The following is a 25,359-nucleotide window of genomic DNA, read 5'->3' on the forward strand; positions in this document are numbered from 1 at the left end:
AAAGCTGAGACGACACTGGAAAAAACTGTCTACATGTCTCTTAATATGCACAGTATTGTATCTTTTTGGGTTTTTTTTTCTGTTTTTATGTATGAATAGTTGTTATTTTACATGGACATTTAGTCTGCAATAAAGATTTATATATATGAGCAACTAGCAGTGTGTGTGTGTGTGTGTGTGTGTGTGAGTGAGAGAGAGAGCACACCTGACCACCTCTGCTTTTTGATAGTAAAAGCTAAAGAAATGTCATTCTTCATCATTTTTACCTGAAACAAGAAGTGTCTGATTGGAGTTCACTCCAATTCAAATTTTGATGACTCATGACTCGACTTGGGCTTGAATTCATTCATTCAACCTTTATTTGGATTCGGGGAATCATTGAGAGCAAGCCCTCATTTGCAATGATGCCGAATGTACAACAACCATAAAAACAATACGGAATTACAATAAAAATAGCAAAAAATAGAATAAAACAGGGAATAAAACAGAATAAAACAGGGATTAAAACAGAATAAAACAGGGATTAAAAGAGAATAAAACAGGGAAATAAAACAGAATAAAACAGGGACAAAATTAAAAGCAGTTACAACTATGAGTAAAATAATCAGCAATCAAGGATTTTAACTGGTCGAGGTGTACAAATGTTTTAAGTTGCAGGTCACGTTGCAAAATGTTCCAGCTGTGAGCTGCACAGAAGCTAAAAGCAGTTTTTCCAAGTTCAGTGCGTGGACGCGGTACTTGGAGCAACAAAAAATTGGAAGAGCGTGTGGAGTAATTCCTACTGGACCACCTCAATAGAGAGCTCAGATAATGAGGAAGCCTTCCAATAAGGGCTTTATAAATGAAAACAAGCCAGTGCCTATTCCGTCTGACAGACAGGGAAGTCCAGCCAAGTTTATCATACAAAACACAATGATGGACAAAATAACTGTCACCAGTAATAAATCTTAAGGCTGAGTGATAAACAGCATCTAATGATTTTAGGGTGGAAGCAGATGCATGGCGATAAATAACATCACTGTAATCCAGGACTGACAGGAAGACTGCCTCAATTACCCGCTTCCTGCAGGACATAGGAAAGCTGTCTCTATTTCTATAAAAAATACCCTATTTTCTGACGCAGCTTGGTAACAAGCATGGCAATATGAAACTTAAAATTAAGTTTTTGGTCCAGCCAAATACCAAGATATTTATACTCTGAGACCCTCTCAATGTTATGACCATCCAGGGTCGCAATACACAGTGGTATGTTGATATCAACATCACTACGAGAGAAAAGCATAAATTTAGTCTTGTTTGGATTCAGTAGTAATTTCAAGCTGAAGAGAGCATCTTGAAGTGCGTTAAAAGCCATTTGAAGGGTTTCAACAGCAGACTGAGCAGTATCGGCAGAACAGTATAGGACTGTATCATCTGCATAGAGATGAGCATTACAGCCTGTTATAGAGGTTGTAACATTATTAATAAAAATTGAAAACAAAATTGGACCCAGAATGGAACCTTGAGGAACCCCTTTTGCCAGTGGCAGGAATTTAGAGCGATTTTTACCCAGGATTACAGATTGTTGTCTATGAGACAAATAGATCACAAAACCAATTACAGGCATTCAAATCAAAACCAATATCATATAATTTCTGAAGCAGCAGAGCATGATCAACAATGTCAAACGCTTTTGTAAGATCAACAAAAAGTGCCGCACAGTATTTCTTGTTATCAACATCAGAAATAATATCATTTAAAACCATGGTAGTAGCAGTGATGGTACTATGTTGGGCTCTAAAGCCAGATTGATTTGGGCTCAACACAGAATTTTCTGAGAGGAATGATTTGAGCTGCTCATTTACAAAAGATTCCAGTATTTTAGCAAGGCAGGGCAGTTTGGAAATCGGTCTATAGTTATTTAAATCATTTTTATCACCACCTTCATGCAGTGGGATTATGTGAGCAGATTTCCAAACTAGAGGGACAATACCACTAGACATAGAAAGATTGAAAAGATAAGTTACCTGCTCTGTAATAAAAGGGGCAGCGAGCTTTAAAAAGAAAGGTTCTAGGTTGTCCTCACCAATTGCTGACCTACAATCAATGGCCTGCAGTGCCTTACTCACAGCAGAGGGAGTGACAGCCTGTAGGGTGAACTGAGGACAGGCAGGTGAGGTGGAAATAGGAGTTGATAAATGGGCTAAAAGTTTAGAACAAGAGGCTGCTCCTGAGTGTTCGATCTCAGCCATTTTTCCAACGGAAGCAAACTGAGTATTAAAAGCCTGGCAAATATCAGATGCCTCATTTACCAGACAACCATTAAACAAAATATGAGGTGGGATTGACAAAGATTTATCTTTTGTGTTTACCGCTCTCCAGAATTTTGAAGGATCTGAGGCAGATTTGAAAATCAGTTCAGTGTAATAGTTTGCTTTTGTTTTCCGTAAGGAGGATGTGCATTTATTCCTTAGTTGTCTGAAAATAAGCCAATCAGCTGCTGCTCCAGTACGCCTGGCTTGTGACCAGGCTTTGTCCCTTGCCTTGAATAACAAAGACAATTCTGAATTAAACCATGGGCTTGATCTTTCCTTAATTCTGAGCTTCTTGAGTGGTGCATGTTTATCTATGACAGCAAGTAAAACATTTGTAAGATATTCTAGCGCTCCCTCAACATTAGGAATGTCAGAGGTGTGACACAAATTACTGTCAGCAAGGTCCCTGAGGAAGGACTGTTCATTAAAAATTTTAAAATTCCTTTTAAAAACAATTTTAGAGCCCATTTTTTCCTGCTTACAGCTGTGTATGCATACCACAGGACAATGATCACTGAAACCAAGTGGAAAAACCCCAGAGGCCGTAATGTTTTCCTTCCTGTTTGAAAAGATTAAGTCAATCAGGGTAGATTTTGATGGATCCTTCAAATTGGGTCTGGTTGGTTCCTCAATTAGCTGTGATAGGTTAAAATTTGCACACATCTCCTTTAAACTGGATGAATCATTAGATAACCAGTTCTGGTTTAAGTCACCCAGGATCAATAGCTCAGACTGCTCAAACTGGGCAAGCAAATCAGCTAAAGCACTGATAGAACCAGGGACAGCCGATGGTGGTCTATAAACACCCACTAGATTAAAGGACCTGTCATGAGATGAATTGATTTTCAAAACAATCAGCTCAAAACAGTGTGGCACAGAAACAGCACTTAAAATAGAGACAGGCAAGTTAGATCTAACAAACACAGCAACACCCCCTCCCCCACCCGCTTGAATATTGGTGGCATGGATGTGTGTTTGTGTGTGAGACAGTGAATGATCAGGAAACAAACCAGCGAGCCAGAGAAACAGTTTTATTTTCCAAACTGTGCATGTGCAGTGATGTACAGGATGTATATGCTCGTGCATGAAAGCCCATAACTGTTTATTGCTGATTCCAAAGCCACAGATTCACAGAAAAGAACAGATTACAGTCTCCGTCTGCCTCCAGCCCCAGCAGCTGCACAACACGACAGAACAGCATTCAATATGAATACAGGTCGCTGCCAGTATGAAGGGAATTCCTCTGCTGAAGGGTTTACCTCACGAGGCGGAGGAGGCACCTCCACCTCCTGTCTGGAAACCAAACCTGCAAGACTGAATCTGAAAACAAACACGGGACGTCCTGCAGCCTAACAGCCGTACTTTGGAGGCAAATATTAATTTAAGCTGGCTAGCAGGGATCATTTAAAGGCACTAAGTGAATTTCATGGCCCATGCAAAGTCGATTTCATCAGAATCACTTGATAAACCTGAATATCATAAGGGCATCAGGGCTTGGATGTGTGGAAGCTGTGCGTCCTCCCTGCGTCCTACTGGCAGTACAGCTGGTAGTGGAGTCGGGCTCCCAGCCTGGTTCCTGCCAGCTGTTTGCTGAAGGCTCGGTCCATCTCCTGGCTCTGCTCTGCTGTGAAGTGGTTCTTCCAGTCGCCCACCTCGCCTGCACACCAACAGCAACATCAGCTCGCTTTTTAATCCCTCATTTCCCCTCAGATTTCCCCTTAGCTACCCTCAGAGTTACATCATGACAATTGCACACACATATTTATTCGCACTCTTTATGTTAAAACCCAAAATACCAGTGGAAAAATGTGGATATCTTGTGTGTCACATTAGACATTTATTGCTTATTTTTGAGTCTTTCACGATACCTTGATGAAGTTCAGTTTTGAGAACTCTTGCATATAGTTAGTCATCAATATTTAATATATTTATTTCTATCCACTCAAGTCACACAGATTTTTGGTTTAATTTCATCACTTCACAGCTTCAGCAGGAGCTGCAGTGAGGCACAGGACAAGCAGATACAAAATACCAATGAGATGCTGTAGAACATTAAATAAAAAATAAACTGAGCTTGTGAAATTTAAGGAGAAATCAAAGTGAAAGGGGCTTAAAAAAATGGAGAAAATGAGTATTCCCAAGTTTAAGAAAACAGCCCACACTTGCTGAACCCACCTTTCCTGAAGAATACATTTCCCAGAGGGCCATGGGAGCTGGCGGAGGTCTCCTTCATGGCTTTGAAGGTGCTGTCCTCTGAGATCTTCTGGATCTGAGCGTCCGTCAGGCTGAAGCCCAAGAAGCTGGAGATCTGACGGACGCCCTCACTCAGGTCCTGGGACACAGACAGGAGGCCATGTAAAGCTGCAAGCCACTTCATTCAAACAGAATGTCATTAAACAGAATTTAAAGTGCTTGTTTTGACAGAGCAAATCGTATTAGTGTATGTGAGGCTGTGCCAGACCATCTATTTGTCTTTAAAACCCCTGCAGCCTCAACCACGAGTCACTGTTCTCAGTGCTGGCGCCCCCCTCTGGCCAGAACCCAGACACGCTGCCATCAGACACTGTATGACCACACAGCCGGGGACACCAAAGAACTCACCAAAATCAAAAAGCTGTGTAAATCTGAAAATGTGACTGCGGTGTAGTGTAATTTTCCTCCAGTGTGACGCTAAATTTGTGTTTGGACTAAACATTACAAGCTGTGTGTGTTTATTTGACATCTCATATTAATTGCATCATTATCTAAGGAAAGCCACTTCATTATAACTCACGACTAAGTTACTAAAACAGAATAAATAATAATAATAATAAAATAAAGGAGTGTGTGAGCCACCTGTTTGAGCTCCTCGTAGGTGACGATCAAGACGCTGGGGTCGTCGATCTTCTTATCCCAGGCCAGAGCGTGATCAAAGTACGAGCCCCAGGGAACTGCAGACACACAAACACACACACACACACAAACGGATCAGGACAGGAAATATGGAGCTACAATTACAGTGGTACTGAGCAGCATTTTGTACTTAGGGTTAGGGTTAGGGTTAGGCTATTTTTCAAAGTCAGTAACTGTCCTTCTTCCAGTGGTGGAAAGAGGAACTACAAACTGCTCCTCAGGTAGAAGTACTGTTCCTCTGCTGGTATGTGACTGCAGTACAAGTAGAAGTACTGTTCCTCTGCTGGTATGTGACTGCAGTAGAAGTAGAAGTAGTGCAGTAAAAATCTGCTGCAGTAAAAAGTAAAAGTGTCTCATTTAAAATGTCCTGGGAATAAACATTTTGGAAAACAGCTTCTCCTTTTCGATCCAACATCTGTTTTCCAAACGAGGTGCTGGTGGTTTTCACAGTTCACAGCTTTTCTGGACAGGCTGGTGGGATCGGCCACTTGCTAGCAATTAAATTGGTGTTTTGGAGCCTTTCAGGTTCCAATTGTGCATTTTTTTAAATCACTATTCTTCTTCTTCTTCCTCTTCTTCTTCTCATTTATATTGCCATGAAGCAGTTCTTGCCAAACTGGCTGAAGAGAACAAGAGAACCATGCTCCACCATAGTGAAGCATCATATTTACTGTATTTACTGTATTCATGAGTTAACTGGCACATGAGCGCCACCTTGGACCAGTTACCTGCTGGAAACCAGGAAACGCCTGAGCCTTCCAGTTGGGATTTGTAAAGGTTTGTAATTTTGATCACAAAATAATGGGATTTAAACGGTATAAAAGCCTTTGCAGCAGGTTTTTTTTTTTTTAACGTTTTGTTTGTTTGTTTGTTTGTTTGTTTGTTTGTTTGTTCTCGGTGCTCACCGTCTCCTGACAGGAACTGAGGGTAGAAAGTTTCCCAGGACTGCGATGGCAGCACCGGGTTGCCGTTGGAGAAATGAAAGTAGGAGACCGCAGTGTCTTTAGGGTTCCTGAAGACCACCACCATCTGGACGCACACACACACACACACACACACACACGCACACACACACACCACACACACACACACATTTTTTAAGAATAAATTCGAGACTCTCAGTTTCATGAGCTGTCCATCCAAATGACATTATTGCCACTTTGTAAAGACAGGATTTTTAAAAACTTTACATGACAGCGAGCAAATGCCTCTGCTGTGGTTCAGAAATAAATCTAATTCCAATCAATCACATCGTACTGAGTTTTTATTAAACTGTGGAGCCTGAATCATAATGTGAGACGTGTGTGATGTCCCAGTGCTTTGAAATGCCCCTTTAATGTCACCGACCTTGGTTTTCTTGGTGTAGAAGGAGGCGGGGATGTTGTCGGGGTGCAGGTGAAGCCCTAGAAGCCTCGGGGAGGCGGCTTGGTCCAGGACCTGGAGGGGGAGGGGTTAATCTGAGTGGAATACTGAGTGAGTTTTGCTCAGTGTTTTACTGTCTTACTGACTTTAAAGGCCAGCACATACACATACACATACAGCATCACTTTTTTGACTATAACATTAATTTGTTTGCATTTTTTTTTTTTTTTTGCAATATCTAAACACCACAAATACACAGGATAACAGCAGATGCATCTTAAGACTTAATGCACTTCTGCATGAATATAGTAATATAAGTGTAACAGGATAGACTGGTATTTGCCAAATTGAGTGACTGCTGGGAACAGTGTGCAGTGGTAGTGGTGTGGTGTGCAGTGGCATTGTGTTGGGGTGTGTCCTTCAGTGTGGTGTGGTGTGCAGTGGCAGTGTGTTTGGGGTGTGTCTGTCACGAGTGGTGTGCAGTGGTTGGTAATTGGGCTGATCGGTCACAGGTGTGTGAGGTGTGGGACCTCATGCTCTGCAGCATATTTAGTGGAGTCACAAGGGTTGCCGGAGGGTTTTGTTTTGCTGGGCTTTCATTCATGTGCAGGACCAAGTCTCTGGGCAGCTGCTGGCACTGCAGATCCCCCAAGGGCCGTGAGTGCTGTGGAGACGGGTGAGCGGAGCAGCCGTTGGTGTAACCCCCCGAGACTCCAGACAGGAAGCAACAGCAACCGGCTACGCAGCAGAACCAGCTACCTGGGTGCTCCGGACAACCACTCGGCTTCGCCAGGGCCCGGGCATGAGACCAAGCTACCCGTGATTGACTTTTTGGTCCAGTTAAGATTGTCCCCTCCCTCGACTTGGGCCTCCTTCTTTTATCCATATTTATTGTTAGTAATATTAAATAAATTGAGATTAACAGTCTGTCTTTTGCCTCATTTACACTGGTGGTCAAAGCCTGAACGAGGGTGTTACATAAGGATAACCCTAAAGATTTTTGTGTAACCTGACAGAGAGCTGAGGGTTTGAACTAAGGCAGTTTAGTGAAGGTTCACCCTGAAATCCAGCAGGAAATGATTTGGTAAGACATAAACAGTTTCCCTTTAGAAAAGACCACTTCTCCTTTATTCCTCCTTTATTTTCCATCATTGCAAAAGCACATGTACATACACATGCCCTGTTAGAGGCTGGTAGTGTCTCGGTAACCTGCTCACCTAAAAAAAAAAAAACGGATGTTTGACGTCTTTCTGGGAGTTTTAGCTCGGTAAATAAATGGTGTCTTCGTCTCAGTCACATTAGAAAAGGCAGAAATCGTGTGAATTATGTGGAACTGGGACTTTCACCAGATCTGAATTCTAGGGACTTGAGGCTTTTATCCGTCTCCACACTTTGATGAGGTGAGACGGCGACGCTGCCTGATTTTCATTTCAATTTCTTTCTTCACACACACACACACAAAGCTCCAACCTCCGTGCATGACCCTGCACAAATTCAAAACCTTCAAATCTGTGCTCTGCAAAAAAACAATGTTTGTAATTTCTGTTTAATCTCAATATCAAAAAATGACATCTTGATAATGTGTGCTGACAGTGTGGGATCCTGGGAGCCTTGACCACAGGACAACACACAGCTGCTGATTGTAAAAACTTTATGTGCTAAACACACACACACACACACCCGCGGTCATGTGTTGTTAATTACACAGTTGCCCAGGACTTCCGGTGACGCAGGCAGTGGAGATGGCGGCTTAGTCGAGAGGCTCCGCAATCAAGGCAGCTTTTTTCGCTTAAACTTAGAGCTATATGCCTTATATTTTCTTGGCCAAGTGATGTGACTTGTACAGGAAGATACATAGACCTTGTTTGCACAGCCAAGAGATGCCGGGGAATCAGCAAAAGTCTGCGACACAACGCCAAGACACAGGCAAACTTGGTGAAGCTAGCAAAGAAAGTGCAACTAAAGTTAGCAACACAGTGAGCAACGATAACATGCCTTCACCTCGGGTGCCCGATTCCGACACAGCCGGAACCACCGACCAAATGGCTAAAGAAATTTCAAGCATCTATGCACTACTGAAGGAAACATCCGAGACCCAAGAAAGCAAGCTCAACGCTATCCAGTCAGCAACAAGGGCGGTGGAATCCATGCTAACCAACATTGGTGAGCGCCTGAGTAACGCGGAATCCCGTCTAGATTTCCTCGAGGATGCTCACAAGGCGCTGGAAGCTACCCCTCCCGCTACTAAGAGTGAAGTGGAAATGTTACGTCAAAAAGTGGATGACCTGGAGAACAGGAGCCGGAGGAATAACTTACGTTTTGTTGGATTCCCAGAGGGCTCCGAGGGTCGAGACGCAGCAGCCTTCCTACGCGAAGTTATCCCACAGCTCCTGGAAACTGACTTCCCGGTGGGTCCCGAAATCGACCGCGCGCACCGGTCCCTAGCCAGACGCAGACCTGATGACCAGCCTCCCAGAGCAATCCTCGCCCGGTTTCTAAGGTATCAGGATAGGGAACGCATCGTCGAAGCGGCACGGAAGAAGGTAAAGGTGAGCTGGAATGGCCATCACATCATGGTGTTCCCGGATTATTCCAAACTGGTCACCGAAAAGCGGGCAGCGTTCAATCAGTGCAAACGTCTGCTACACGAGCGACGAGTCAAGTTCTCCCTGTTGTACCCGGCTGTGCTCTCTCTGAAGACGACGGAGGGCCGGCGTGAGTTCACAGACCCCAAGAAAGCGCTGGATTACATTCGTTCTCTGTCTCCATAGTCAGTATATTGGAACTCCTTTTGCCATCGTCGGAGACTGGTTCTGATTGACTGTACGTTTTCATCTTTGGACAGAGCCACAATGCAATGCCCAACTAAGGTAAACTAGAGACATATGAAGGTCCAGGAACACAAGTAAGCCCTACGTTTTACATTTCCATGAATGACTATCCACCCTTTCTTGTTTAAGGATACATAGGGCTCACACACGTTTGTTGATCTCTCTGGGAAGATCATATATGGCCTGTATTGCCTAGCTGGTTCCAAGAGTCTCAGCACTACAGTTGGTGCCTTCTGTGCACCTATGGGTGACGGGTGTTCATAGTCACCCTGGATGTGTTTATTCTGTAGTCTACCTCTTTTTTCTTTTTTTAGATACCTGTTTTCTTACTGTTTGTAACTCAGCGATGATGTCAGTGATAGGTTACATTTTCTACATACATCAATCATTTGATCTATATAAATTATATGATGCAGGCTGATCAGGGAAGGGCCTTAAACCTAATGACATGGAATGTACATGGTCTCAATTACCCAATCAAAAAGAAAAAAATTATGACATTTATTAAATCTAAGAAATGTGATATTGTGTTTCTCCAAGAAACTCATTTGCTAGCCCAGGAATCAAGGAAACTTTGCCGGGATTGGGTGGGCCATGTATTTTCCTCCTGCGGTAGTAGCCGGAGCAGGGGGGTAGTTACCCTAATCCATAAACAGTTGCAGTTTAAGTACATCAGGGAAAGTAGGGATGAAGCAGGACGGTTGCTGTTGCTTCTTGCTGAGATCCAAGGTCATAAAGTAATATTAGCCAACATATACGCCCCTAATACTGATGACCCTACATTCTTTGGGCTGCTTGAGTATAAACTCAATGACATGGGGGATCATCCGGTTTTAATGGGAGGTGATTTTAATCAAGTCATGGATAACATATTAGATCGTAGCACCCCTTCACAGCGTCAGTGCAGGTCGGCCTCTGTTATGCAGGAGATGTGCAGTGCCTCTGGCTTAGTGGATGTCTGGTGTTTATTTAATCCATCTGCAAGAGACTATACCTTTTACTCCCCACCTCATAATGCACTGTCCAGAATTGATTATTTTTTTGTTTCTGCGATCTCCTCAGTAATGTCCAGCTCGATTGGTAGCATCCACCTTTCTGATCATGCCCCTGTGTTTCTCCATATGGTCCCTTTTTACAACACTGCCAGGTCTCCCAGGTGGAGGCTTAACTCTAGCCTCTTACTTGACCAAGACTTTAAGGAATCATTAAGGGCACAAATCTGTTTCTATAAAGAAACCAATCTGCCAACTGCCCCCTCTGCAGGTGTGGCTTGGGAGGCTTTTAAAGTATTTATTAGAGGTCATATAATACAACATGCCTCCTTTAAAAAGAAAGCAAGCATTTCTAAGCAAATTGATCTGGAAAGGGAGATCGCTATTGCTGAAGATGTTTTTAAACAAGATATGTCTCCTACAAACTTGACAAATCTGACCAGACTTAAATTTGAACTTAATTCTATTTTGACTCAAAAGGCTGAATTCTCTCTGTTCAGAGCTAGGCAAAAACATTTTGAAGAGGGCAATAAAGCAGGGAAAATGCTGGCTCGATATATTAGGCAGAAAGAAGCACTGAGCGCCATACCAGCAATTAGAGCAGAGGGTGACATTATCGTGTCCGACTCTACCAACATAAACAAGACTTTTAGGGACTTTTATGCAACACTCTACTCTTCAGAGTTAGAAGCCGACCAACAGGAGATACACTCATTTTTGACTCCCCTTGGTCTCCCCACTTTATCAGATGACCAGGTAGATCTGTTGGATGCTCCAATCACTAAAGAGGAGATCACAGGTGTTATCAGAGGCCTCCCATCCGGCAAAGCCCCAGGCCTTGATGGCTACACTGCGGAATTCTATAAGGCCTACGCTGAGGAGCTTTCCCCTTTACTTTTACAGATGTATAATGAGGCCCTGGAAAGGGGTAGTCTACCTCCCACACTGTCTGAGGCACTTATCTCTCTTATTCTAAAGAGAGATAAAGATCCATTAGATTGCAAGGGCTATAGACCGATCAGTTTGATCAATTGTGATTCCAAAATTCTTTCTAAGATCTTAGCTGTTAGACTAGATAAGGTGATAACCAGTCTGATCCATCCCGATCAAGTCAGCTTCATCTGAACTCGTTGCTCCGCTGATAATATCAGACGACTGATTGACATCATGTGGTTATCCCAAAATGAGGCCTCCCAGTCTAACACCTCCCCTGCTGCAGCCCTCTCCCTGGACGCAGAGAAGGCGTTCGACAGGGTTGAGTGGCAATACCTGTTCTCTGCGCTGGAGGCTTTTGGTTTTAGCCATAAATTTATTAGCTGGATAAAACTTTTGTATACCAATCCTAGAGCCTCAGTTACAACTAATGGTGTTATTTCGCAGCCTTTCGAGCTTCATAGAGGCACCAGACAGGGTTGCCCGCTGAGTCCTCTGCTATTTGCACTGGCGCTGGAGCCTCTTGCAGCAGCGATTCGCAGAGACCCTGACTTCCCGGGTATTCCAACAGCTATTGGTAATCACAAGCTGATGCTCTATGCAGATGATGCGTTAGTTTTTATAACAGAACCTGAACGCTCTCTCCCCTCCCTATTCAAAACCATCAGTCAATTTTCCAAACTGTCTGGCTATAAGGTGAATTGGGCCAAGTCAGAGGCACTCCCTCTGACACCCTACTGTCCCAAGACCTTATTTCAACCTGGCAATTTCACCTGGCCTCGATCAGGCATCAATTACCTAGGCATCACATTTCCGCCATTGCTATCCGACTTGACGCGTGTTAACTTTGAACCCCTCCTGGACAAATTTAAGATAGACATAGACCGGTGGTCCCCTCTGTTCCTCTCCCTCTGGGGCAAGGTAAATGTTTTAAAAATGAATTGTATCCCTAAATTCAATTACTTATTACAGACACTTCCAATAAAGTTTCCCCTCAAATATTTCAAGCAGTTCAATAAATTGTGCAATAAATTTCTATGGAATGATAGACGTCCTAGATTAAATTTGAAAAAATTACAAAGGCCGGTAGATCAAGGCGGGTTGGGGGTCCCAGACCTGTTGCTCTATCACTATGCCTTCAGTCTTAGACACATGGTTTAATGGGCACTACCTCCTGAGAGAGCCCCCCCATGGTTTGATCTTGAGGCTCCCCTGTGTGGCCCACTCCCCCTTATACATTTTATTACTACTAAGCTTTCACCAGGGGCACAAACCCATCCCATCATTTCACACCTACATTGGGTGTGGAAGAAGATAGCTATCATGTTTAACATCAGTCCTTATCTTCACACCACAGCATCCGTGTGGCTTAATCCTAAACTTTGCATAGGAAAATCTCCATTTCTTTGGGGGTTGTGGGCCGACAGGGGAATCTTAGTCCTTGGGGACTTATATGAGGGGGGTGCACTCAAGTCTTTCGGTGATTTGCAGGCACAATTTCATCTACCACAGCATCAGTTTTGGAAATATTTACAACTCAGACATTTATTGCTCCATACCTTTGGTTCTCTCTCAACATCTCCCCCTACTGTGAGCGTTCTTACACATATAATGAGTGTCTTTGGGAAGGGGCATGAGGCCTCAGTCTACTACTCAGTGTTGCTTAAACACTCGGAGAGGGGCACATCCACTCTCAGGTTGATTTGGGAGGCGGATCTTAATGTATCATTCACAGAGACAGAATGGAGTAGAATCCTACAAAACTCTAAAAAGATGTCCAGGGAACTTAAAACTAGGTTAATACAATTCAAGATTCTAAATAGAGTTTATTGGACTCCTTCCAAGTTATATAGAGCCAAATTAATACAATCCCCAGAGTGCTGGAGATGCCAGACTGAGGAGGGCACACTAACTCATATGTTATGGAGCTGCCCTGTAATACAAGATTTTTGGTCTGAGATTCACAATAATGTTACACAAATCATAGGGTGTGATGTGCCTTTTTCTCAGAGGTTGTACATTCTAGGGGACCCGTCACTTCTCAAGGACCTCCCATCCCAGACAGCAGAATGGATGCAGACAGCACTGATGCTGGGGCGCAAGCTCATTATTTCTGCATGGAAGGCCCCCTCTGCCCCCCCGTACATATTTGGCACAATTATTTAGGTAGACTTGCTGCATTAGAAGGCCTGTCATACAGACTTATAGATAGAGTGGAAAGCTATTACTCAAAATGGGGAAGTTATCTCTCCTACATTAGAGGGCCAGGCTAGGGGGTAAGAAATGGGAAGAGTTCCAGGGTTTGGGCCCTGTTTGCTCACTGTGCCCTTATTCACTTCTACCTTTACGGCATGGATTGGTCTACATCTCACTATTGTCACTATATGTCTTCGCTGAGTATGGAGTATGTTATTGTTTGGTGTTACTTGGTATGTCTCAATTCTTTTGTGTAATTTTCTTTTCATTATTTTGTTTCTTATTATTTTATATCGTCTGTGGTTTTACTTGTCTTAATTACTATCAGTAATATTTCTTTTGTACAAGCAAATCACGGATACTGCTGGTGGTCTTATCACCAGATGGCTGTCACTTATATGCTTGTAATGTTTGTTATACCAAAATGCCAATAAAGTGTTAATCATAAAAAAAAAAAAAATTACACAGTTGCCCAGTGGAAGGGGCCCTGCGGTGCTTCAGATCCGGAGGTTAGGGAATCCCCAGGAAACAGAAAAGAGCTGCTTTTCAGTCGGTTTGTTTTATTAACAGGTTTCTGGGGGTTTCATGGAGCCTAATATTATATATAGGCTATATAATGACTAATATGAGACGTGGACAGGAGAGCAAAAAGGTTGTTTTCATGAGGTTTCTGGAGCTGATCTTATTCTTATCCAGATCTTATTTTGAAACTGTTTCTGCAGGTAAACTGTTATCAAAATATACCACCAGGTGTTAGCTGGTAGCTGCTTCAGGTAAGTGGAGATACTTCATTTAGCCATTTCAGCTGGAATTTGCCAGACTACAAAACATGAATCATATCGGATCAACATAGCAGGATTTTTGGAGTTCTGGCCATTTTTACACACATTACTGTCATTGTAAAGCACTGTGGCCGCTACTGGAAAAGCAGCTATTGGGACAGACGTGGAAACTCCCACTATAACTGCTGCACCTGTGCTGTTTGAGCGGCGACAGGACAGAGACTCAACTAGAGAGCAAAGCTCACAGGACGCAGCCTGCTGGGTTCATCTGTCGTCCCTGTTACTGGTCCCAGAGGATCAGGAGTCTGTCCTGCAGCTGCACAAAGCCTAAAGGAGCGACTCTAATGTTAGCCACATGCTAACTTTTTTAAAGAAACTCAAACCTATCTAAACCTATCTCTACAGAAATAAATCATGTCTAAATCAATGTTCTAGAAAACAGTTGGTGCAAGCCACATTTTTATCGGTGCTAGATTACAGAGATATTATCCAAAACCTCTGGACTCAGTTTGTCACTCAGCCATTAGATTGATAACTGGTAATGAGTTCAGTGCACGCTCTGTGAACATGTGAGTTGGACTTCTTTGGCTCTGAGAAGAGAGAATCACTGTACATGGTTTATTGATAAGGCCATGCTTAACAAGCTTCCTGACTGCTTAACACGCTCGCTGTCATTCAGGCAGGTTAACTATAGCACTTGTGCCTGTAATCCATTAGCTCTTAATGTCCCAAATGTCAGGACAGAGACAGGAAAGATCGCTTTCAGACACTTTGCACCGATTCCTGATTCCTTTCATGAATTTTAAACAAGTTCTCACAGGTTTTGTGTTCTCTCAATGTATTTGTACACATTAAGGTGTTCGTTCTTCTTGTATTGTATTTTGTATGATTGTATATTGTGTTTACTGTTTATTTATGTAATCCGAGCGAAAGCCTGCTCTCAGTTGACCCTCCCTGAATAAATAACGGAGTGAATGAATGAATGCTCGGTTAAAATGTGCAACCTCATTTATCAAATATGAGGGAGTTAGAAAACAAACAGCAGGGCTCTAAAGTCTCACGCACTGGGCGTGACACACACGCATTTCAACCTGTTCACACGCTCACACGCCACACCTTGTATCTCTCACACAGACAAATAACAGGATAACGCCCACCAAGTTGCGCCACTATTTTTTATAACAGTGGAACAGAAAGAGGAATCAAGTGAGTTCCAGGTAGAGTTCAGAAGGCCCTGCCACGCACCAGCTGATCAAATTAAAAGAATATTCCAACGATACACTGATTTACACACTCGCTGAAGTAGCTACAGAAGACGTCAGTTGACACATTGATGGCTGTGACTGTTTCCAGCAGCTAGACGTGTTCATCACTGCTGCTGCTGTTTATTGTAACTGCAACATGTTTTCTGAATGCTGCGTGTTTCTGTGTTGTGTTGTCATATAAATTTGCAGCTTGTTTTCTAAACGTTGTACACGTGTTGTCACATTGTTGAGGATGTTTCCTTACTTTGCATGTGTTTGGTTCGGTTGCAGTGCGCTGAGCTCTCAGGGCCACCGTAGTTTAGTCTTTGATTGTTACTCATAACAACTCTGACGACGTGTTCTATAGATTTCATCAATTAAAATTTGGCTAAAATAATTGAGATGACTAAAATGTGACTAAAACTAACATGCATGTTAGTCGACAGACCACGACTAAGACAAAATCAAGATCAGCTGCCAGATTCACACTGCACGCCGATGTTGCTTCTCGTGACATCGGATGTGGAAATGCACCTTTAACCTGCTGCTCTCATGACTCACAGTGCATTACAGTATCACAGTATTACAGTATTACAGTATTACAGAGTATTATATGACATGTGATGCAGGTTAATACAAAACAGCAGGTTTTTACAGGACTGGGCTCAGTGACGGTGACTTGACAAAAACATGCTGAGACACAGACACACACACACACACACACACACACGTTATCTCTACATTTTGTTGACAATCTTAATCTCCTATCTTCAACAGAATGATATTTACACGCACACACACACACTCACACACACACTGGAAAAACACACCTGCCCTTAAACCCAGCCGCACGCTCAGTGAGTCAGCAGGTCATGCATCAGTCACACTCCAACACACACACACACACACACACACACACACACACACACACACACACACACACACACACACGCTCTTTAATAAATGATTCATAAGGAAATCATAAATATTGAATAGATTATCATCCAGACTGTTGGAAAGTTGTTGGTTATAAATATATTATCAGTAAAATATGCTTATCAGGAGGGTCCAGTGGTTCAGTTCCTGTGGGTAGCATTTCCTGTTAGCTTAGCATAAAGACTTGAAGTCTATGGGAGTCATTAGCCTGGCTTGTTAGACGTGTAACCACTGGACGTGCAGAGGAGAAAACAGCTTGCAATGAGCTTGTATTCCTAGAATGTAGTTAAGTTGTGTGGGAACATAATTTTTAGAAGACAGGGTGGCACACACACACACACACACACACACCCCCCTGCAGGTAGCCTACCTTTATCATGTCCGGTCCAAAGAACTCCAGCAGTGGAGGCTTCAAGGTTTGAGGCTGCTTTCCCATTCCTGCCGCCATGATCTTCGTCAGCACCCCTTCCATCCAGTTAAAACCTGCACACACACACACACACACACACACACACACACACACATCACTTGCAGATGACAGAGTGGACAGTCAGTCCTAAAGATCGTATTATTCCAGAATTTCCCTGGTTTCCAGAATTTCCCTGGTTGGGATCAATAAAGTATATCTATCTATCTGTCTATCTTGTGAAACATCTTTTTTTTTGGTGAACCCACTTTCCCTTCAGACTGACTGCTGATGCATCTACTTCTGCTTCACTTTGGGATTTGCTACATTTTTCTTTTTTAAATATCAACAACACAGTGAGAGATTCTCCAGCCGCCTACAAGAAACAGTGAGAGGAGACGTGCACAGGTTTAATGTGTGTTCCTGTTTCCAGCTGATCTCAGGCCCATCAGATGACATCTCATCAGATCACCATGAGCACATCCTGTCTGCTCCATCCTAACAGGCCAAACAAACATTTAGTCTCATCTTCAGCGTGCAAATCTGGCTTTCAAAATTCAAAAATGAATGTGCCAGCAGGATGAGGTGGTGAGGCGGTTTCAGGAGGTGGAGATGTGTTGAGGCTGCACAGCGAAGCAGATCAGCTCATCAGCGACTGACTGATGAACTGATGAAAAACAAAAAGAGGATCACACGCCACGTCTTTCGGCCTCTCGCCGGGTGGTTTGCTCAGGTCCCGGGGCAGGATTCCTCCGGTGCAGCGGACGACAGCACAGATGAAGCAGACTGATGTCATTTTTCTCATTACGTGATGCCGCCGAGCCGTCACCTCAACTCAGCTTTATTTACACAGCACCTGTCAGTCAAACACGCAGCGCAAAGTGCCTCACTGCAAGACTAAAAATCAAAAAAATGGACAACAATAAAATGATGCTAGATTAATATTTAGGCTACAACAATAAAAAGTATTTTAAAAAAAACAAAAAAAAAACTATGAAAACAAATAAATAAATGAAATACAATAAACACAAGGAGAAAAATAAATAGGACAACCAACAATTAAACTGAGAAACTAAGGCTGTAACGTTACTCCAAAATAAAAGCCATATTGTGATATCCAGTATGTTCTGCAGTTTGGAAATCTGATCTGAATCGCATTTCAAACTGCAAACTAATTTGGCTTAAATTTGATTCGCAAAAACGCATTTCAGTTGTTGCAGGTTTTTTTTTTTTCAACCTGTCTCCAGTCGGGATCCAGATTATTATAGTTTTGCATTTGTCGTCCGTTTTATTTTGGTTTTCAATTTCACTTTAGTTTGAATTAAATGCTGCTTTCGTTTAGTTTTTATTTCTGAAAAAGTTTGGTTTAGTTGAGTTTTTGTTAGTGTGTGAGCTTTAGTCCTCTTTTTGTTACACAGGGTAGGGGAGCGAGGGGTAGAACCTAACATTTCAGGGCAAAGGCAAAAAAAATGTAGGATATTTTGGAGTTAGAGAACTCATTTTTTAATACAAGCAACATACACATCTCTGCTACAAATGAACACTTTAACTTTGTTTCTAGAACCTACCATTTCCGTGGGATTTCACCCTAAGTGGAAGAAGAGAAATGTTACAATTTACCCCACAGGTGGGGTAAATTGCTACAAAGGGAGTCTTAGTTGTAACACTTACAGAAAGGTTTGGTTTAACACAGTTTAATACTTTAATATTATAGGAATATTATAGGGACACTATAGCAATATTGTCATAAAAGTCTTGTGGCCAATAATATAAACGCAGGCCTACAGTACCACAAGTACGCCATGAACCCCATTTAGGATATTACGAGAATACTATACGCCTACCATAGGAAATACAAAAAATAGGCCTATAGTAATAATAAAAACCCATGCAGATGTGCAGTGTTGTGCGCACTGCAGGGGTAATATCATTCTGTGGATGAATGAATGAATGAATGAATGAATAAAGACAATCAACCCATCCCACATGGGGTTATTCTGACACCACATAAATCATAACTCTGGCTTGTAAGCCTCACAGAAGAAAAAAATCTGTTAATACTCTAGTTGGAGTATCTGTTTCAATATACACTAGCTACTAGAAAGAATACAGCAGAAACCCCATGATGATAGGGGATCACATGTTATATCCACACACACATGCTCCACCTTGTGCATGCATGCGTGCACACACACATGCACACACACACACACACGCATGCACACACGCGCGCACACACACACACACACACACACACACACACACACACAGCTACACTACGTAGCTAACGTTACTCTTATGTTAGTGACAAATATGCAGTTGTTTTTATTGTGGCTTAGCTGTAACACTGCGTTACAACCAACCCCGCTGTGTAGTCACTGCTCTCAAACCTGTCTAGCACTCACTATGAGTTAGCTAAATGTTTCGAATCAGTGCTATGTTTTAGGCAACATGATGCTCAATACGTTGATGTAAGATTGGATTCGGTAATGCACACACACAGTTCAGCAGTCAAAAAATTAGAAAGGTAAAGAAATTCACTTACTTGGTGGTAAAACACACTTTTACATGTATCTCCTCAAAAATGCAGCCAATTCCCCCCAAAATTCGCGCTGGGCTCTCTTAAGATCATGTGACGAACTAACCAGAAGCACTTGCTGGTTAACCTTGTGCAACTACCTTAAAAGTCAGTGTTACAACTGACCCCACGTTAGTTTCTACCCCGCGCTCCCCTATATTTTTCGGGGTGGACAAGCAAAAAGTCTCGTTTTCATTTGTAGCCTAGTTACTTTTTTAAGGAACAGATTTTTTGTGGAAATAGATTGTTTGTTAATTGATAAGCTGCTTTGTGACACAGATTTATCTATTTTAGATTTATTTATTCACTTCAGGTTAAAGTTATCCAATGTTACCCCCCCCCACCCCACCCCCGCCCCCCATTCCATCTGCCATAGCTACCTTTCTATTAGCTTTTTATTTCACTCATGATTACGGCAATAAAAAAACTCGGACTTGTACTTTGAACCCGTACGTGAGTCTTTTATGTTGTTTCCCTCGATGGAAACCAACAGCCATCAAGCAACAGACAGTAAAGGAATCAGCCAGCAGTTGTACATTCTGTATACAACCCACTGTGTTATGTATGGTGGACTGTTAAAGGCTCAGTCTGGATAATGGAGAACAGATTCCCCCTCCCTGATCTGTCAGTCGATTTTTTAATGTCAAGTGAATGAAGGACTGACAGTGTCCTGTGGTGAAACATGGATTGTAAATGATTGTAAATTTTTTATGGCAGTGAGATGAGGCAAATGGTGGTTATAAATCCTGGCAGCGGAACAAACAGCAACAGAATCCAAGGCCAGAAAAGTAGCCCTGCAGCGAGCCGTAAATATGAGCTTGTGAAAGTAAAACAGGTAGAGGTAAAGGTGAGGGTAAAGGTTAGGCCAGCCGTGCGTGCTGCCTCCTTATCTTTGAGATGTCAGGTAGGTCTTTTATCGTTTTATCCTTTTTATTTATCCTTTTATCTTTTTTTTTTTTTTTTTTTTTTAATTCCGCAACCTGATGAGTATCTCTGATGTAACTGCATGTAACATTAACACACACAGTTTTCCTCTCACGCTCCATCCCCATGCGGGCCCCTGGCCATATGGGCCCCTGTGTGTTGAGCTGCGGGGCAGGGGGGGTGAAGGGGTCCGCTCCTCCGACTGGATCGGGTTGCCCTCCCTCTCCTCCTCCAGCAGCGAGCCGGGACAAAGCCTCCCAAAGTCAACACACGCCCCAAAGAAAACCTGTCACATTCCCGCAGCTCACAGCGTTCTCTTCCACCCCCACGGCCGCGTGCAGGGCCACCGTCCCGTCCCGCTGCGGACCCGAGGGGGTGTGTCGCTTTAAGACTAAAACATCCCCGTCAGTCAAGTCGAGCAAGTTCTTAACAAGTTTGATCAAAAGGGAACGTCAGAAGCTCAGCTCGCAGACTGAAGTTACACGTCAGATGCTGGATCCACATCAGACATTTTGGATAATTGACTCACTTGGCTTGTGTTTAGGATTGTGTGAATAAGCGCAATGCAAATAGAGTTTATTATTCTAATCATTTTTATTAGTAGTAGTAGTATTATAGCCATATCTCCTGCAGGGGGGCATCAGTGAAGCTGTTTGATGCCAAATGAAGCCAAAGGAAGTGAAAAATGAGTCCAGTTTTCTCAGACACTTTTACATTTCACTCTTAAATTCAGCTCAACGTTTTGCATGTGAAAAAGATTTCCCACGAGTTTGTATCGACGCTAATATTTAATCTGTGGACAGAAAGGAGGAATCTGCAGCATCTCAGTTGGTGGGATTTCGTCTGATGACTATCAGCCACTGCAGCTTCAATTTAAAAACCACATGACTCTTTTATGACTCGGAGTTACAACGACTTGACTGCCGTGGACGTTTGTACGGGCCGGGCGGGCTCCTGCGTCCAGCACTCTCTTTTTTTAGCAGCAGCGAGCAGATGTTTGTGGCGAGCGCTGGTCACAGTGTGCACAGCAGCATGCAACCTCCAAAGAAAAGAAGAAGGGGAAAGAAGCCGGAGGAGGCGGAGCAGAGGCACTTTACAAAGGGAAGTCTAACCGGAGCAATAAAGACGTCTTCATTGCGGCAAATTAAAAAAAAAAAAAAAAAAAAAAAAGACTCTTTGATTTCTTGTTTATCCTACATGCATGCAGTTTCTCCTCATGCATTCAGTTTTGCGATTTTGCAGTTTGCAATGAAGCCAAATAAATCACTTGATTATGAAGCAGAGACAAAAGAGAAAACACTATTTTAAAAAAGCATTTTTTTATCGACTTAAAAATTCTAAGATGAGCAGACTGTCACCGGCTATAGGCAAAATTTTCCATAATTTCTCCCCTGCAGCTGCTGGAAAATAACAGTAAGACACAATGGATTGCTCACACCTCTGAGGCTTACTTGATCACTTTTTAACAGCAATTTAAGAGTTTTTATTATCATTGTTGCAGGTTTTAGTTGCACGTTTCTATATTAGGCATTAACTTCTGCTCTTTGACTTCCGCTGAGGTCAAATGAGCCTGAGCTCCAGCATCCCAGCCAGCAGTGAGGAGGTCAGAGGTCAGAGGTCACAGCAGCTTTGCTACAGATGCAGTTATGCCTGTGAGCCCAGAGGGACTTATAACTTTCACTTCTGTCATCCCCAGAGCTGTTATTCCAATTCTTCTGACGGTGAAAGCTGCGTCATCATGAGGAGTTTGTGACTGTGTCCTGGTCACTCACCACATTTGGGATAAGCCGCCAGCAGGATGTCGTCCTCTCTGGCCTCCACGCTCTCCAGAGCCTTCAGGTTCTCCTCGGGACACAGGATGCGGGGGTACAGCACTCCCTTATACCTGTACAGCTTCTCCTCGTCCTTCACCTCCTGCGCCGCCTGCGCCTTGGACCTTATCGCGGCCCCAAAAGTGTTTTTAGCCGAGTCGCCGTCCATCCTGACGGGTGAAGAACCTGCTCAGAGAGGAAAGCCTCAAGTTTCCTCTGATGCAAAAGTAAAAAAACAAGAAAACAAACAGCAGATCAGTGAGACAGACACTGAGCTGACTGCTGAGCTGCGAGCGAGAGACACTGAGAGAGAGAGGGAGAGAGAGAGAGAGAGAGAGGGGTGGGAAAAGGGAAAAAAGGCGTGTGTGTGTGTGTGTGTATGCGTGTGTTATAGTAGTTGTAATACCAACAGGGGGAGGAACCAGAACCCTCCCACTTAAGATTCATGCACACACACACACACACACACACACACACACACACACACACACAAAGGAAAGCACTTGCACACTGATTTATGAGCTCAGGCAAGGTTTCCTGATTTGTTTGCGGAAGTATGTGTGTGTGTGTGTGTGTGTGTGTGTGCGTGTGTGTGTGTGTGTGTGTGGTGACCGATGGCAGATGTCTGCACAAAGTTCACCAGATGGGAGGTACCGACTGACTGACTGAATACAGACACCCCTTAAACACACACACCCTTAAACACACACACACACACACACACAAATCAGCTGCATGCAGCTGCCACAAAGTGAGTCACATTCACAATAAAACCTACAAGCAGAAATCATCGTTGTAAATAATTTTTATTTTTCTCATTTTAGTTTTAGCATCTCCACTGTCCGCTGTGTAGCTCCACATCCCCATGGAAAAAAAAATTACATCACATTTTGTTCCATTAAAATATGTGAACCAGTGTCAGGGTTTGCGAGCAAATTGCTAATCTCTGGAGAAACGGTCAGATTATTCCAGTTCTCATAACGTTGTGTTGAACAGCCATGAAGAACATTAACCAATCACATTGATCTGTCAGCCTGTTTCCCCATTTGTTAGTGATGCATGAAAACAAATTCAATTAGCAAAGGTTTAGGTTTGTTAGCTCCCGATTCTTTTGTTGAAAGCCCAAGAACAGACCGGAGTCAGTCTTCAATTTTCTGATGCAATATTTATTATGGTCACATATAAAGCAAGGCAGCGCTGGTCTCAGTGTGACAGAGCTCCCGCAGGATCTCAGTCAGAAAGAGCCCCGATATCAGGAAATGATACACATTTATGTTCTTGGGCTGGGCCTGCCCCGTACATAGTTTGGACTTAAACGCAACCGAGAATAATTGGCCAGTTACCCGGACATGGACAGGCCAACCACTGTCCATGCCTTGTTTCTAGAATGTGTGATGCTATGTGTGTGAATGTTGACTGGGCGTGTATCTAATGCAACAGACCTAAATAACAAGATAGAGAAAGCACATCTGGCTCCTGCTGTGTCTGTCCTCTGCTTAGCAGCCAAGCTGCCCTGAACTATGTAATACATTGGATAATGCAAGAAACATTGAACTATACGGCCAATTGTAACAGGTTCATGCACTTTATTTAACAGAACAAAATATAGCTCAGCTGGTGAATCTCTGAAGGAAAGACTTTATTTTGAAATTTCTGGCAAATTCTGTTCATATTTTCCACGAGACGACACAGGAAACAGTGGAAATGCCCACAGCCGACAGTCAGGCTACATCAGATTTTGCCGGTTGGTTGGGAGTGTGCATATTCAAAGATATCCTTCAGTCTCATCCTCACAGTTCAAATCTGTTGTTTTGAACAAATAAGATACTAATCTGCCAGTGGGATGAGATAATCCCACCTGTTTCTGACGCTGGTCAATTTGTGACCAAAACTTTTCTTGAATCAAATGTCATTTTCTCAATATTTATCTATCTGATTTATTTTTTTCTGCCTTGTTTTTCTACATATTAAACTACTTGCCTTAAAAATCAATGAAACAAGTGAAACTGCATTGGAAATGAGCAGGATTATCTCATCCCACCGGCAGATTTTTTCACCCATTTGAAAAAAAAAAAAAATAAGATTTGAGACTAAATGACTTGTTAAAATTGAGATTTTTGCCATTTGCTTAAAAAGTTGTAGCGTCTGGGGACAGATTTCCACCATTTTCCATTTTCAAACTGCATAAAAAGTGGCTTGATGGAAACACGCCTGCAGTAATCTACTTTATCACAATTTTAACTTTTGCTTTTCTGAATAAATCTACAGACACACCATCATTAGCGTTTCAGCTGCTTCATTTGCATGTACACACAGCTCTGCAGCGCTCAGGCCGGTGACGGAGGCAGATTTTTGCCTCGTTCATCATAAAGAAAAAAAAACAGCAGCTCTGTGGTGTAATGAGCAGCGCTGAGGCTCAGTAATGTTCATGTTGCACAGAGTCATTTACCTAAAACTTAGCAGATGTTGAAAAGGGAAAGGATCTCAAGGCTGGAGGCCATATGGAGAGGATAGGGTTACACACACACACACACACACAGACACACACACACACGCACACGCACACACACACTCACTTCCCTCATGAGCTCTCGTTCTCTTGCTCTCCCCGTCCTCACTCACTCTCTTCTTATGTCTCTCGCCCTTTCCCTTTCTCACGAGCATTTTCCTTTTTACTCCATCTTTCTCTTTTCTCCTCCTCTCCCTCTCCCTCTCTCTCTCTCTCTCTCTCTCTCTCTGTCTCTCTGGGTGCCGCTCGTCCAGCCCGGGGCCTCACCACTGTGCCACTTGACAAGCTCGTTTCTTGTTTTGTGTTTTTACTTTTCCATCCTCTGGACCTTCAGCTAGAAGTGATCTTATCCTGCAGACTCTGGCGTGAAAAGATATTTTGGTTTGTGTTAATTATGAAATTGCCTTGATGTTGTACTTAAACTCCAGAGGCAGTGGATTCAAAGAGGTGAGACTCTGGTTTTACCGTCAGGTTTACACTGTGACTGAGTGAGTTAGATTCCAGGTAAAGGCAGGGTGAGCAGGGTTTGTTGTTGTGGTTTGTAAACAAAACAAAGCTGGCTCCTCCTCCCTCCAGAAGCTAACCACCAGCAGCGAGTTTTCCTTTCATAGGATGGTGACAAAATGAATATTACATCATTCCATCGTCGTCGTAGGAAAAAAACTTCCT

At 43.0% G+C, this 25,359-nt stretch overlaps 2 protein-coding genes across 2 annotated transcripts in view; both read right to left on the minus strand.

The window, feature by feature from the left end:
- Positions 1 to 3,311: 3,311 nt before the first annotated feature.
- LOC115373053 (sulfotransferase 6B1-like) lies at positions 3,312 to 22,515 on the minus strand. Its single transcript, XM_030071289.1, has 7 exons — positions 22,143 to 22,515; positions 16,833 to 16,945; positions 6,534 to 6,623; positions 6,092 to 6,215; positions 5,130 to 5,224; positions 4,470 to 4,626; positions 3,312 to 3,951 (listed from the first exon to the last, which is right to left on the minus strand). The coding sequence occupies exons 1-7, from the start codon at positions 22,348 to 22,350 to the stop codon at positions 3,824 to 3,826; spliced, it is 915 nt and encodes a 304-aa protein (XP_029927149.1). The 5' UTR covers positions 22,351 to 22,515; the 3' UTR covers positions 3,312 to 3,823.
- The window catches only part of LOC115373055 (sulfotransferase 6B1-like), a 30,256-nt gene continuing 8,208 nt past the window's right edge, over positions 3,312 to 25,359 (minus strand). Inside the window, exon 8 of the mRNA XM_030071292.1 lies at positions 3,312 to 3,794. The gene's annotated coding sequence lies outside the window, so the exon portion shown is untranslated. The remainder of the gene's footprint in view (positions 3,795 to 25,359) is intronic.

This window comes from Myripristis murdjan, chromosome 15, assembly GCF_902150065.1.
Source record: "Myripristis murdjan chromosome 15, fMyrMur1.1, whole genome shotgun sequence".
Classification (NCBI taxonomy): Eukaryota; Metazoa; Chordata; class Actinopteri; order Holocentriformes; family Holocentridae; genus Myripristis; species Myripristis murdjan.